We start from the raw sequence: 15468 nt of genomic DNA, 5'->3' as shown, positions 1-15468 counted from the left end.
CTCAAGAGGAAGAAGGAGCAATCCAGTGGTTAAAAGCCTGGTCTAAGAATCGGCTCTGCTACTCACATTGCTGTGTGACATTGGGCAAGTTACCAAATCTCTCTGGGTCTCAATTCCCTCAGCTGTGGGATGAGTGCCACACAGGGGCCACTGCACCTTGTTGCTGTGAGGATGAAGAACTGCTTGCAGAGGAAGCCTGGCCCACCGCTAATGCCCTGTGGGAGATGGCTCGCAAAGAGCAATGGGCCTCAGGCTCAGACAGCAAGGTCCCGCTGGCCCCAAGGCCTGGGTGTCCCAACTTTCCACACAAGTCAACAGGCCCTGGGTAGGTCAGCTGTGGGCACCTCTTGATGGGTGCCAATCCTCAGTCCCCACTTTCTCAAGCCCCCCAAAGCCACACAGCCCCTCTTGGAGGGAAGAAGTCTGCCTGGGTCTGGAGTTTGGTTGTGAGTCAGGAGGAACAGAGAAGGTTCCAGAGGCCCAGACTACAACCAGGCAGAGCTGTGCCTAATGGCTGACATGAAGCTGCCACGTTGACTGGGACAGTCAGGATGGGAGTCAAATGCCCTGGGGACACAAAGAACACTTTGGCAGGGAGGAAATGGAATCGGTTTACTTTTATTTAATCCTCACCTAAGGGCATGTTCTCATTGCTTTTAGAGAGGGAAAAAAGGAGAGAGAGAGGGAGACAGAAGTATCGGTATGAGAGAGAAGCATCATCGATTGGTTGCCTTCCTTATGCTCCAGTAGTGGGGACCAAACCTGCAACATAATGTGCCCTGACTGGGAATCACATCTGCCCCAACAGAGCCACACCAGCCCAGGAGCAAACTGGCTTGTTTTAAACACAAAATAAACCCAGTAGTTTCTCTGGGTTAAAATGAGCCAGAAAGGTTAGAGGTCACCTGATGAGACAGACCTTTGCCCCTGGGCCTACCTTGCACATTTTGTCTACAGGCTGGGAGTTAACTATAATGTTACCAAAGAGCCAAGGTCCTCCAGCGAAAAAGTAGCCAGATAGTAGGTGATTGAGGGAACAGTGGGGAAAGGGCACACACCAGAGGGTACCTGGGGGTCCCCCTCCCTTGACCCCATAATATGTGATCTTGGGGAATCAGCCCAGAGGCTTAGGGACAAGCAGGTGCAGAAGAACTATTAGGATATGTAACCATGGGCCAAATGTCCATCTGCTATCTGCATGATAACAGTAACAATGAGACAAGTCATAGTACAAATGACAGTCTCAGATGATGGGACATTCTGTGGCTTCAAAGTCACATATATTATCTCATTTGGTAAGTTATCAAAAGTTCCAAAGTTTCCCTGGGTGAAAATAAAACCACTTTGGATTTCAGTTTGTTAATTCTGAAAGAGTACATCACCTCAAACCAACAGGACTGGGAACCTGAAGGTCCCTGGGCTCGGTGAGGGTCCTTTGAGGCAGGGACGGTTTGTTGTGCCAACTGGTATGCAGGCCCATGATGTGCTGCTGACCATGAAAACTGAGCTGAGTGGCGAGGGGGCAGCTACAGACATGCCATCAGGCCACCCAGCTCAGCTTCCAAACACCTGCAGGCCCCAACCCCTCTCTTTCTGCAAAGGCAGAAAGAGGCCCAGTGCAACACCTGGGAGCTGGACTGACTGCTCCACAAAGGCACTGGCCACCCTGCCCGCAATGGTCACCACAGCCCTTGAGAGCAGACAGCCTGCAGGAAACCCAGGCAGAGACATCTCATGTATTTCTTCTTGGAAGAGTCCAGTGGCCATATGGCTGGCTCTGCCCACAGTTCTCAGGATTGAGGGGGGTCTGGGACTCAATGACAAAGGCTCGTCATTTCACCCCATGGTCTTCTGGGGGCACTCTCTTTCAAGTTGGCCACGCTCCCTCAGGGACTGCAGGCTCTGGATGGGAGCAGGGCCCGGGATCTGTCCCATGGAGTCTGGCCTTCAGTGGCCTGGAGTCTGTTTCCATGTTTGTAGGTGGACCCTGGTCCACCCATTAGCAGGCAGCTGAAAGCACTGAGGCAAGGGCTGTGAAACCCCTCAGGGAAACCAGAGTGGTGCCATAGGCCAGGGCCGGGGGGGCCACATTCTGCACAAGCCATGTGCGGGAAGGGTGACTGCCACCACTTACATCAGGTCACTGCTGCTGTCGATTATGTGGCTACCAATGTCTGTGCCACGTTCAGAAGGCAAAGGCAGTGGACCTGTCCAGGGCACATGTGGGTGGGGACAGGAGCCCACCCTAGAAGAGGTCTTAGCCAGCCCACAGGCAGAGCCAGCTGCCCCACAGGTAAAAGGTATCCACAAGGGTCAGCAACTGCCAGTACTGAGGCATCTAACAGAGCCTCTAAAGTGAACCCCTGCTTCTGGTGGCTGAGTCTGATAAACAGGGTGGGAGAGGGTCAGGGGACAGGGCCAGTGGGTAGAGGGACAACGACCTCCACACGAGCACACCTGAGGCCCTTGGAGGGCTGATAAAACAGTACAAGGCGCAATGGCAAGGCTGGGGAACAAGCACCCCCAAGGAGCTAGGAAGAGCTAAGTACAACCTCCCAAATCAGTCTGCAGAGCCCATGGCAGTCAGTAACTCAGACCCCCTGACCAGCAGGCCCACTCCCAGGAATCAGTCCCACAGGTTCTCCTGGGTAATGATAGCAGGCAAAGACAGCACTTTTTATGGAAAATGGCCCTGGCTGGTGTGGCTCAGCAGATTGAGAACTGGCCTGCAAACCAACGGTTGTTGGCCAGGTCCCCAGTTGGGGGCATGTGAGAGGCAACCACACATTGATGCTTCTCTCCCTCTTTCTCCCTCCCTTCCCCTCTCTAAATATAAATAAAATCTTAAAAACCAAAAACCTTGGAAAATGATGAGGCATTAAAAAGTACACAGTGGAGCCAATACTGTGTGAGTCCACTCACCTGATATCCCAAGTCAAATTCCCTGGATAGAAAGATGGATCCAGGGGCTTTGGAGGTGGGGGGAGGGGTGTGGGGCATGGGAATTGTTTAATTGGGACAATCTGGAAAGGTAGCAAAGTCCTGCAGATAGATGGTGGGATGGTTGCCCAACAATGTGAGTGCAAATTAAGTTGACTTAACTGTCAACTTAATGAGTAAGATGGCAAATTCTGGCTAAACCATCAGACTAATGACATCACCTGAGAGATCCTGTCTATACACGGCTCTCAACCTGGGGGAGCCTGTCTCCACACATGAGCTTTTGTAGTTCTTAAGGGTAACCAAACTGGCAGTTCCAGTTTATTAACACACTTCCACCAAAAAATAGTGCTTCAATGGGATTTTTTATTCTGTGGCCAAAAATTTAGACTCCATAGCTCAGCATTCAAGTAGGATATTTTGGTTTTTATAAGATTCCCTTGTTCACAGTGGAATGATGATCTTATTTTCCCAAAGGACATATTATCACAACAAAAAAAGGTTTCCTTTATTCAAGCAAAATCTTAGCATTTCTAAGCAAAAGCTAGTCAGTGTATCTTGCGTATTTCTTATATTGATTTTACACATCATTTAATTTAGTCTCCCCAAGGAACTGTTATTGACTTGTCACTCCCTACACCAAGAAAAACACCCGAATTTAACACGTGCTAGAAATAATCAATTCTACCACTTTGGATAAAATGGGGGTGGGGGGGGAGTGTTGATGTCTGATTTCCCCCTCACATAGTATTTTCATATAGAAAAGCATGTTTCTCAAGAGGACATGACTTGTTCATTGTGTCCCTGAAACTTGGCACAATGTGGTACATGCAGGTAATATCTACTTTCTGTGGAAGGCTATTCTTATCATAAATTATGATCACTGCTACTTCACATATCACATTTTATATACAAGTATCTCCCAAACATAAACGGGCTACTCAGGCATTTCTCCAATTTTATCTATGGCTCTGTCAAACTCCCAGCTCATCGAACTGCTTTGGAAATTTCTAAGTATATTTTACTGAAGATGTGCTCATCACTTGAACTTCTTTTTTGAAAATAAGAGCAGACAAATACACCTGATAGTTTTAAGTGCTTACAACTCAGTTATCAAGCTAATGGTTGAAAGGTGACATTACCAGTGAACAAAAGGCAAACCCAATATAAAATGTTGTCTACTTGTCACAAAAGAGGCTAATTTAACAAGAAAATAAAGATCTTCCTACAGGCAAAAGCAACAGAATAAAGGGCACCTTAACTCATACACTGCGTCCTAGTACTTACAGCCACAAGACAGTGTGCAGTGCAGTCTATAATGTGCCCTTGTACCTCATCAGAGCAAAGCTAGCATTTAACCATGCATTTGGCCTAACATCTCTCCTGCTATGAAACTTTGCATTAGGAGGCAGTATTTCAAAGAAATTAATCTTTCAAAAAACTTAGCTCTTGCCCTGATCAGTGTGGCTCAGTTGTTTGGGCACTGTGTTCCACAAACTGAAAGGTTGCCAGTTTGATCTCCAGCGAAAGCACATGTTTGAATTGGGGGTTCGGTACCCAATTGGGGTGAGCCTGGTCAGGGTGTGTAGAAGAGGCAACTGATCTCTCACACTGATGTTTCTCTCCCTTTCTCCCTCCCTTCCCCTCTTTAAGAAAACAAATCAAATCTTAAAAAAAATTTAGTTCCTAAATTCTTAACTTGGTAAGTCTTTATTTAAAAATCTGATTGGCCAACTTAGCGTTTTCCACCAACACGAGGAGCAGAAACCTTCACAGGCTTCACAATCTTTTGCTTAGGTGCTGCCTTTGTGGGAGCCTGTAAAAAGATGTTACGTGGTATTATTCCATGCAATTTTCTTTTTAATCACCCCTTATGTCTAGTGTGGGATACTTAATTGTATCTTAAGAACAAAAAGGATATTTTTGTTTGTCATTTAGGACTATATTTTTTTACTATAGTTTTCTAATTCAGTAACATTGAAAAAAGCGATGTAAACTTTCTTTACATTTAAAATTTCAAAATAAACTTTAAGTAACAAAACATTCAGAAATCAGTTATCAACATCACTTCCATTAGAGCCTTGCACTAAAGTCTTTAAAAACTCGAAACTTTTATTACCACAATTAGTATCATAAGCAAGTTTTCCTGTTGTTTTAAATAAGAAATCCAGAACCATCACAGTTACCTTAGCAGCAGCCATTGCTGTCTTTTTAGATGCTTGCTTAGCCTTTTTTGCTTCCTTGGCAGCCCTGTAGGATTAAAAATAACATAAAGCAAAGCACTTTACTCCTCAAGGATATAGCTTATTAACAAGGAGATGCAGTGGTTTGGAAAAGTAGAATTATCATATTCCTTCCCCACCTCCAATTATTTTTAGGGTAATTCCAAAGGGGCTGTCAATGTCATTAACCACCAAGCTACTTTAACACACACACTATACAGCAGGTTTCGTCACAGTTAGAAATGTCAACAAACCTTTCAGACTACGTTATAAACTTCTGATCACTAGACCCAAAAATACTCTTAGTGAAGGTTTCCTCACCTGATAGCTTGTTCTCGTTGAGCTTTCCTAACTTCAGGTTTCTGATTCCTCTTGGCCATTATATCAGCAAGAGATGCACCAGTGATGGCTCTCTGGAATTTGACTGCCCGGCGGGTTCTCTTCTTTTGAATTTCTTCCTGCAAAACAAAAAAGACGGGGAGCACACCTATGAACCGAGCTTCATGAATTCAGGCGAGAAATGAACCAGTAAGTCTTTGAGGCATGGGAAACGAAGTCTTTTAAGACTAGTTTTTGCTCTAGTCCATTATAGGCCAAGTGGTCTATAAACAACAGAAATTTATTTCTCAGTTTCTGGAGGCTAGAAGTCAGGGTACCAGTATTATCAGATGTGGCAAAGGGATGCTTTAAAATTTCAATTTGGCATTTACCATGAACCTAGTAAGACATTAACAGTGAAGAGACACTGTTTATATTAACCATTTTCACTTCACTGTTTGATGACTTACAGTTTCAGAGCACATTCACATACTGTCTCACTTAGTTACAGTTTTTCAGAGCAGCAACTGATCAGAGTTTAAACAACTTCAGAGGCAGCACCACTACATCAAAGCGCATTTCACTTACCGACTGTCCCTTTTTGTGCTTTCTTCTGTAGAGGACAGTCCAGTTTATCTGTCGAGGATTCCTCTTGGAAAGGAACGCCGACTCGCATTTTGCATTAAGAAATTGGAAAACCTGTGGCGACAAGTTACAAGTACAGAAGTTACCTACTCAACTATGCAAAATAGAAAAAGGCTGGGCTTGAAATCCGTAGCAAATTAATTTATTAGTTTCATATTCTTATTTTATTAAGTTGAGCCCAGAGACCAAATGGCTTGTCACACAACTGGAAGGTATTTGGGTGGCACCGTGATCTTTGTATTCGGTCCTGGCTTTTAACAGCAGGCAAGGCTAAGTCCCTATCGCAGGGGAGGGTGGGGTGTCAAATTCTGGGAGGCATCCAGTTCCTGTCCCTCACGGGATTCCCAAAGGTCCAGTTTCCATAAAGTAGCCTAATTTTGTCTCACACTGGGGCACTGAAATCATACAAACTCATTGACGACCTGAATCACACTAGATCAAAACTCAAGGAGGGTTCGCGTAGAGGCTCCTGATCCCTACAACCACTGAGCCCAGGGTCCCCGAAGCAAGCCTTCCACGGACCAAGAATGGTGTGGTAAATGAACCCGCCTCGACCGAATTAGACCGGTCGTTCCTCTTCGGGGCACAAATCGCATTTAACCGACGCGGCCTATCACCTTCCCGTCGGTCCTGGCGTAGCGCCTCCCGTGTCCGGGGTAGATCTTGTACCCACTGAAACTGCACAGCTCGACCCTGTAACAAAAGCGAAAGCCTATTAGGGAGGGTGTCTATGGCAAGGAGAAGCCATGTGAGGGACACCAGGGGGGCGATCTGCCCGCAGATGGAAGAGGATTGGGATGCAACAGTCTCGCTTACTTCATGGCTGCGGCGGCCGGGAAGAAGGAAAGATGGTGAAAAGAAGGAGAGGATCACGGGAAAAAGCCTTATAGGGTCATGGAAACAGTCTCCTCCCCCAATTCCCTCCTCTAACCCCGGCGCTCGGTGATGACATCACTCAAGCAAGGCCACGGATCTCGTTTTCTGAGGCGCAGTTTTTTTGTGTGTGTGAAGAGTTTTGCAAGAGTCGGTGGAAAGCCTGTGGCTGAGACAGCTGATTTCGGAGTCATCCTCTCCTAGGTCAAGTGTCTTAGAGCCACCATCCTGCTGCAGGAATGTGAACTCTCCCTCTTATAGTTCAGTGACCCACAGACGAATACCCCTCAGGTAAAACTTAAAATCACTTTTCTGCCCTCTGCGTTGACCCATTTCCTCAATTGTGAGTCTATTACAATTTAATGACGACATTAAATTGTAATAGACTCACAATTTGCAGAAAAAAGCAGTGACATCTGAACAGTCTTCCAGGCCGTGCGAATCGAGTCGGGCTTCATGGCTCTTTGCATTATTTATAATTAACTTTCTTTGAGTGCTCTGGCAGGACGTGTGCTAAAGCATTTACATATATTAGTTTATTCAGTTTTTACTAAATCCCCAGTAACTAAGCGTCATAGTACCGCAAAATGACGACTGCCATCGGGGAAGAGCTACGTTGTGGAGCTGCTTCCTAGTGGAGCCCAGGGACGTTTGGTTGTGCAGAGAAGGGGAAAGCCCAAACTTGGGAGCGTGGAAAAGAGAGCTCTGGCCAGACCTACAGGAGGGTCAACGCCTCCATCTCTCGAGCACTTCCGTAATGCTAGATAGTTAAGCATATTTAATGGATGGGGAGTGTAAAGAGGCAATCCTAGGAAACAAATGTACTGATTGACTTATCCTTTGTAAAGGAGTATGCTATTTAGGGGTAAGCAGCTTACCTCTAAAAACGTTTCGTAAGTAGGTCGTTGAGATTTGGAAAGTCCAATAAAGTGGCTGATTAATGTTAAGGAAGCTGTACAGTCACGCTGGAACCAGTCTCAAGAATGTGTTAACAAAACTGAGTGGCAGTGAAAAGCAGAGAAAGAATTTGACCGTCTGGCCGACTCTGACCAGCTGTTAAGAATACCTGGTGTCCTTTGGGAAGATAGTGTCTATGTAGCCTATATGCAAATGAATGCCACAGGCTTCCGTGAAGTTAATCAACTCTAACATTCATCCTACTCTGTTTTTAAGTCACTGCTAATTAAAGAAATATTTGATCGTTAAAAATATGTGCGTGTGTGTTTCCTGGAATAGTCCTGGCTTCTACAAATTCATGAGCTGGATGTGAGGAGAGTGTGGAGCCAAGATTTACCTGTGGGAATTTGGTTTTGTTTGCCCCACAGAACCCCAGCATTTACAGTTTCTTCCCAGGAATTTTACAAATATTTTGTTTTATTAGTCTTCAAAATTATGGTTGGCTGGACTAGCTCTGTGCAGGAAAAGCAGGAAACTAGATTAAGGATTTTAGCTCTTTTACTCTTGAGATGACATTCTTGAGCTGGCATTTCATGGCTCTTTTGTAACACAATGTGTATATATCACACCTTAAATCAAACATTCCTGGAATAAGAAGCAATGTTGCAGAAATTCCTAAAACCATTTTATGTAGTGTCAGAAAGCACAAGTTTACAATACCATACATACATTTTTGCTGACTTTATCCTTACACTTTTATAGGCAAAAGGCTCAGCTGAAGCCCTGGCTGGCATAGCTCAGTGGATTGAGTGTGGGCTGCGAACCAAAGTGTCACAGGTTCAATTCCCAGTTAGGGTACATGCCTGGGTTGCAGGCCATGGCCCCCAGCAACTGCACATTGATGTTTCTCTCTCTCTCTCTCTCCCTCCCTTCCCTCTCTAAAAATAAATAAATGCAATCTTTAAAAAAATTTTAAAAAAGGCTCAGCTGTATTCTATTCCCTTTATTTGTGGAGCAACTCTGAACCAAAAGTTGGTGCTCAGTTTTATGTACCTCCTGAGGACAGAGCATTCTTCATTGCTTCTTCATCTTTATACATACTTCACCTACTGTTATGAAATTCCTCTGGTTGCTACTACAAATTACCGCAAAATCGGTAGCCTAAAAAATTGGAAATGTAAAAAATTAAAAATGTATTCTCTTTCAATTCTGGAGACCAGAGGTCCAAGTAAGTGCATTCTGAGGGTGTTCTTTCAATAACTTGGTTTTCTTAGGTGTAGGAGGGACTATATCTTTATTACAATCTACCACCATAGTTCCCAGCAGGCTGGTCAATCCCAAGACTCTGAGGCATTGCCTTCAAGAAGGGCTTTGAAAGCAATGCCTAGCCACTAGGTTAGAAAATTACTAGGTTTAAAAATTATACAGAATTAAAAATTAAGAAGATGTCTTTGAAATTATGAAGCACTATTAAAATTAAAAATCATGAATTATTCTTTTTTTAATATTTTACCCTAGCTGGCATAGCTCAGTGGATTGAGCGCAGGCTGCGAACCAAAGTGTTGCAGGTTTGATTCCCAGTCAGGCCACATACATGGGTTACAGGCCGTGGCCTCCAGCAACTGCACATTGATGTTTCTCTCTGTCTCTCTCCCTCCCTTCCCTCTCTAAAAGTAAATAAATAAAATCTTTAAAAAATATTTTAATCATTGTTCAAGTACATTTTTCTGTTCTTTACTCCCATTCCAGCCCACCCACCCATCTCTCCCGTATTACTCTTAAAATTAAAAATTATAAAGCATCTTTTAAAAATATACATCTAATCTATCACATATTAAGTACAGGGGGACAGAGGGAAATGTGAAATGACTCCGCAGGGGTGCAGTTGGCATGACAATTTCTTCAACAACATGTAAATTGAGGAAGGGAGGAAGGGAGGAAGGGAGACTTGGCCAGGGGTCTGGGGAGTACCTACCGACAGGACTAGCTACATAACTAATTTTAAGGACCTCCAGTGTGGGTTTGTTTTTGTTTTTGCCAAGAGCAGGTAAAAGATGCTGTTTAAGGTACTAAAATGTCTGTCTCTCCACCTTTCACATTAACTTTGTTCACTTGCTACCAGGGGCCCAGGAGTGAGGTCAGCCATCTCCCTCCAGTGTCCTCCTAGTGCAGCCTGCAGCGAACTAGCAATACTGTGTGGGTGTGGGTGGGCATCGAGCCGCTGGCAGTATACGCAGTGGTGCTGCCAGCTTTGGAGAGAAGCCAGAGAGGCAGAGGCTGGTATCTGCTGACCCACCGCAAACCCAGGGCTGTCTAGGACCGGGCCTGATAAAGTGAGGAGGCCTCAGGACATAGGCCCACGTGAGAGCTGAGACTCCAAGACCCTAGTGTGTGCTCAAGTGTCCCACTGCACAACACTTACAGGACAAATTCAAAGGTACAATTATTGACTTTCAAGACAGTGACTGCAAAGCATTAAACCCCATGTATGGAGTTCTCCTGAGTGCCAGGCCCTACGTAAATACACTGGTTGATGAAAAGAAATTTGAGAGCCTCCATAACCAATTGCAATGTGTGGATCTTATATGAGGTCCAGTTGAACAAACAACCTGGACAGGCAATAGGGTAGTTTGAAAACTGATTGGATTTTTTGATGATATCAAGTTGTATTACTAAATCCTTTAGGTATTATCATCAAACTGTCATGTTTAATTTTTAAAAGTTTACTTTTCCAGATACATATACTCACTATTTACAGATGAAACAGCAAGATGGCTGGGATTTGCCTTAAAATAATGGGAGGACCATCCAGTAGGTAAGGGCATGGATAAAAAAATGACTGACCAGGAGTGGATAATGGTTGAAGCTGGGTGTTTGGCAGGGAAAGTCTCTAAATTGTGATGTATTCTTTTCATTACTTTTCCATGGTAAAAAGGTTCAAACAATGGTAATCTGCTTTTGATGAAAAGATTTAAGTCCCACAATTCATTCCTGAAAAATAGGAAAAGTAAATACCACCTGTATTATTTTGTAATTTAAAAAAATGTAAAGCAAAAAAATTGCATACAGGAATATTTGTAGCATCTTTATTCATAATCCTTACAGGAAACAGTCTAAGTGCCCCATCAACAGGTGAATATATAAGCAAACTATAATACATACTTAAACAATACACTACTACTCAGAAATAAAGTGGAATGAACTATTGATTTTACACATCAACATGAGTTCCAGAACTATTATGCTAAGTGAAAGAAGGTTTACAAAAAGTATATACTGTATGACTCTGTACATATCAAATTCTACAACACTCAAAAGTAGTCTGTGGTGAAAGAAAGGAAAATCAGAACAGTGATTGCTTCTCGGGGGGGAGAGGAAGGATTGAATGGTGAGGCCTATAGGGGAACTTTGTGTGTTAGTGGTAATCTATATTTTTATGGGTTTAAGGTTAATCACACAATTTGTCAAAATTCAGGAAATGTTCATGTAAGATTTGAGCATTTCACTGTATGTAAATTTTATTTTTTAAAGTATTAACTTTTTAGTATATTTTATTGATTATGCTATTACAGTTGTCCCAATTTCTCCCTTTTATCCCTCTTTACCCTGCACCTCCCCTCCCACCAGTATTCCACCCCCCTAGTTCATGTCTGTGAATCATAGATATAAGTTCTTTGGCTTCTCCATTTCCTATGCTATTCTTAACTCTCCTCTGTCTATTCTGTACCAACTATTTGTGCTTCTTATTCCCTGTACCTTACCCATCATTTTCTGTACCCCTTCTCCCTGCTGATAACACTCCCTGTGATCTCCATTTCTGTGATTCTGTTCCTGTTCTAGTTGTTTCCTTAGTTTGTTTTTTTTTGTTTTTGTTTTTTAGGTTCATTTGTTCATAGTTGTGAGTTTATTGTCATTTTCCTGTTAACAGTTTTGATTTTTCTTCTTAGATAAGTCCCTTTAACATTTCATATAGTAAGGGCTTGGTGATGATCAACTCCTTTAACTTGACCTTATCTGGGAAGCACTTTATCTGCCCTTCCGTTCTAAATGAAAGCTTTGCTGGATAGAGTAATCTTGGATGTAGACCCTTGCCTTCATGACTTCAAATACTTTCTTCCAGCCCCTTCTTGCCTGCAAGGTTTCTTTTGAGACATCAGCTGATAACCTTATGGGAATTCATTTGTAGGTAACTGTCTCCTTTTCTCTTGCTGTTTTTAAGATTCTCTCCTTCTATTTAGTCTTGGGTAATTTAATTATGATGTGTCTTCGTGTGTTCCTCCTTAGGTCCAATTTCTTTGGAACTCTCTTGAGTCCCAAAAGAAATTACTTTCCTGAACTTCCTGGGAGTCTATTTCCTTCACCAGATTGGGGAAGTTCTCTTTCATTATATTTTTAAATAAGTTTTCCATTCTTGCTTTTCCAGTTCTCCCCCCAGCACCCCGATGATTTGGATGTTGGAATGTTCAGAGTTGTCCCAGAGGTTCTTAAGCTCTCCTCATTTTTTTTTAATTTTTATTTCTTCATTGTGTTCTGGCTGAATGTATATTTTTTCCTTCTGGTCCAGACCATTGATTTGAGTCCCAGTTTCCTTCCCTTCACTGTTTGTTCCCTGTATATTTTTCTTTATTTCACTTTTCATAGCCTTCACTTTTTCCTCTATTTTGCATCTTTCCTCAATCATTTCTGTGAGCATCCTGATTACAGTGTTTTGAATTCTGCATCTGATAGGTTGGCTATCTCCTTGTCACTTAGTTTTTTTCTTGGAGTTTTGATCTGTTCTTTAATTTGGGCCATATTTCTTTGTCTTGGCATACATCTTATATTATAAGGGGAGGAGCCTTAGGTACTCACCATGGCAGGACAACCCACTTCCTGTGGAGCTGTGTGAGGGGGAGGAGTCAGAGAGGGAACAATGCTGCTTGCTCTGCTCTTGCCCACTTTCAGTCACTTCCCCTGCTACCCACAAGAAAATTGGACCATTCTGGTGCTGGTTCCAAGGTAGGTGTGCCTGTGTATGTTCTAGGACCTCATGGATCTCTCCAATGAACTCTCCTGTGTAGCTGGGAGCTTCTCCCGCCACCTCAACCCGTACAGATTTTTACAGCCAGAGGTTTTGAGGTTTTATTTCCCCAGACTGGAACCCTGGGTTGTGTGGACTGTTTCATTCCCCAGTTGTTCCTCCCGGTTTGTCTGCAAGCGAATATGGTACTGCCCAGTCTGTCAGCCACCTTGTTGCTCAACCCTGTCTGTCGCCTTGCTGCATATCTTCTCCACCCTGACTGCCTGTTTCTGCTCCTCCTACTAGTCTGGATGAATGTTTCTCCTTTAACTCTTTGCTTGTTGGACCTCCATACAGTTCAAATTCTGGCAGTTTTGGTTGTTATTTTGTTTTTAAATTTGTTGTCCTTTTGGTTGTGTGAGGAAGCAAAGCATATCTACCTACACCTCCTATGCTGAAAGTCTGTAAATTTTACTTTAAAAGAAAGGAAATCGTAAAAATTGAGCACTAGTTAATGAAATACTTAAGTATATGGAGGGAAGGATATTGATACATCAAAAAACAAGATGGGTACAGGTATTGATAAATAGACAGGAGATAAAACAAGCATAACAGAGTATTGATAAGAGACTCAAAGTGGTGAGTTTATGAATGTTCTCTATAATAGTCTTTCAAATTTTTTGTATGTTCAAATTTTTTAAAATACAATTTTGGAAAAATAAAGGGAGCCATCTTCTGGAAGAAACTGGTATTACCGAGTGGCTCAAAAAGGTAAGAACAAGGAAGGATGTTAATGTGATTTGGTATCGATAACTTTACTGTTTTTCACATACTCTGTTGATTGTCACTCATATAACCAAGTGGTCTTGGCAGAAATCTTTCTTTCCTTCTACAAGCTAACTTCCCACTCAGACTTTACATCTGCTAGAATGGAGATCTGAAAATAGTAAATATTTTAGGCTTTGTGGGCTAAGAGGCAAAATTGAAGATATTATATAGGTATTCATATAATGGGAGAGAAAACTGATTTTCAAATTTTCATTGATGAAATTTAGAACAATAATATTGAGTACAACTTTTTGTAAAACAGGTCTAAAGAGAAGAATGAAATTCTTTTTTTGGACAGGTAGATAACGTTTCTCTTAATTAGGGTTCAAAGTTATTCCCTATCATCAAAATCGATTGGAAATGTTCATATGTTGGTCCTGGTCTGTAATGAGATTTACACATTTAATCTTTTACCTGAATTTAGTATTTTCACCCAGATGAAAACACTGCCCAATATTGAGATCAGTCCAAGGTGTGTGATTTAAACTGAGCATATTAATCTCTTGGAAGGCAATATAGAATTAGATTATTCTCTGGACATTTTCTGTTTAGCATGTTAGATCCCAATCGTTTTTTTTAAAGATTTTATTTATTTATTTATTGAGAGAGGGGAAGAGAGGGGAAAAAGAGAGGGAGAGAAACATTAATGTGTGGTTGCCTCTTAAGCACCCCTTGGGCAATCTGGTCTGCAACCCAGGCATGTGTCCTGACTGGGAATCAAACCCATGACCCTTTAGTTTGCAGGCTGGTGCTCAATCCACTGAGCCACACCAGAGAGGACCTAATATTTTTTATTTAAAGTTAAGTGAAAGTTGCCAATGGGACAACTAAATGGGTCCTGAGATATGAAATTTTCCTTCGTATTTGCATTGAGGTCTCTATAAAATATTGCTAAAATTGTAGTTTGTGCTTGAAAAATATAACCACTACAAATTAGTGTGAGAATGGAGAGCTTGCTTGTATTGTCAAAATGACTTTATCACAGGGTAAGTTTTTTTTTTTTTTAATTTCCAAAGAGGGAAGGGAGGGAGAAAGAGAGAGAAACATCAATGTGTGGTCGCTGGGGGCCATGCCTGCAACCCAGGCATGTGCCCTGACTGGGAATCGAATCTGCGATGCTTTGGTTTGCAGCCCGCGCTCAATCCACTGAACTACGCCATCCAAGGTACCACAGGGTAACTTTTGCATGTAAGTGCTGTGTCGTCTTGTCAGTTTAGGTTGACTTCATTAAGAAGTATCAATGAATAACCACAATTAGCAAATTAGCAAAAATGGATTCTAAAGCCCTCCAGTCAGTGTTCCATAATAGTGGTCAAGGCAGGTTCTTCTCACTGAGAACGAACTTTCAATCTTGGCCTTGAGCTAAAAAAACAAAGCTTGCAAAAGCCTTGGCTGGTGTGGCTTAGTGGATTCAGCATTGGTCTGTGAACCAAAGGGTCACTGGTTCGATTACCGGTCAGGGCACATGCCTGGGTTGGGGGCCAGGTCCCTGGTTGGGGACCTGCAAGAGGCAGCCCATGGATGCTTCTCTCACACATTTTATGTTTCTCTCCCTTTCCTCCTCTGTCCCTTCCCCTCTCAATCAATCAATCAATCAATCTTAAGAAAGAAGCCTCACAATAAAAAGCTGTGTGTTAGGGCAAGTGAGGATATTTAGCAGCTCCTTCTGATGAAAATATGTGATGCGCATTGTTGACACTGCTGGTCCAGTGACACCTGGAATATTCAAATATTTTCCACAGAGTT

The 15468-nt window shown here is 42.7% G+C and overlaps 1 protein-coding gene and 1 non-coding gene across 2 annotated transcripts in view; one reads left to right on the top strand and one right to left on the bottom strand.

Annotated features, from left to right (window-relative positions):
• Positions 1 to 3679: 3679 nt before the first annotated feature.
• Positions 3680 to 7040, bottom strand: RPL24 (ribosomal protein L24). Its single transcript, XM_028504469.2, has 6 exons — positions 6942 to 7040; positions 6743 to 6818; positions 6069 to 6179; positions 5484 to 5620; positions 5127 to 5190; positions 3680 to 4756 (listed from the first exon to the last, which is right to left on the bottom strand). The coding sequence occupies exons 1-6, from the start codon at positions 6944 to 6946 to the stop codon at positions 4676 to 4678; spliced, it is 474 nt and encodes a 157-aa protein (XP_028360270.1). The 5' UTR covers positions 6947 to 7040; the 3' UTR covers positions 3680 to 4675.
• A 95-nt stretch (positions 7041 to 7135) lies between these two features.
• The window catches only part of LOC114488428, a 58794-nt gene continuing 50461 nt past the window's right edge, over positions 7136 to 15468 (top strand). The window contains exon 1 of the transcript XR_004901361.1: positions 7136 to 7289. This is a non-coding gene — a transcript (gamma-aminobutyric acid type A receptor subunit rho3). The remainder of the gene's footprint in view (positions 7290 to 15468) is intronic.

This window comes from Phyllostomus discolor, chromosome 2 (genome assembly GCF_004126475.2).
Source record: "Phyllostomus discolor isolate MPI-MPIP mPhyDis1 chromosome 2, mPhyDis1.pri.v3, whole genome shotgun sequence".
Taxonomy (NCBI): Eukaryota; Metazoa; Chordata; class Mammalia; order Chiroptera; family Phyllostomidae; genus Phyllostomus; species Phyllostomus discolor.
The sequence above is the reverse complement of the archived record's forward strand: the minus strand, read 5'-3'. Positions and strand labels throughout refer to the sequence as shown.

Excerpts from the sequence above, each read along its gene's own strand:
- RPL24 (XM_028504469.2), bottom strand. Across the intron at positions 5,191-5,483 it reads CAACGAGAACAAGCTATCAG|GGCTGCCAAGGAAGCAAAAA; the intron begins GTGAGGAAACCT and ends TTAATCCTACAG. Across the intron at positions 4,757-5,126 it reads CAGCAATGGCTGCTGCTAAG|GCTCCCACAAAGGCAGCACC; the intron begins GTAACTGTGATG and ends ATCTTTTTACAG.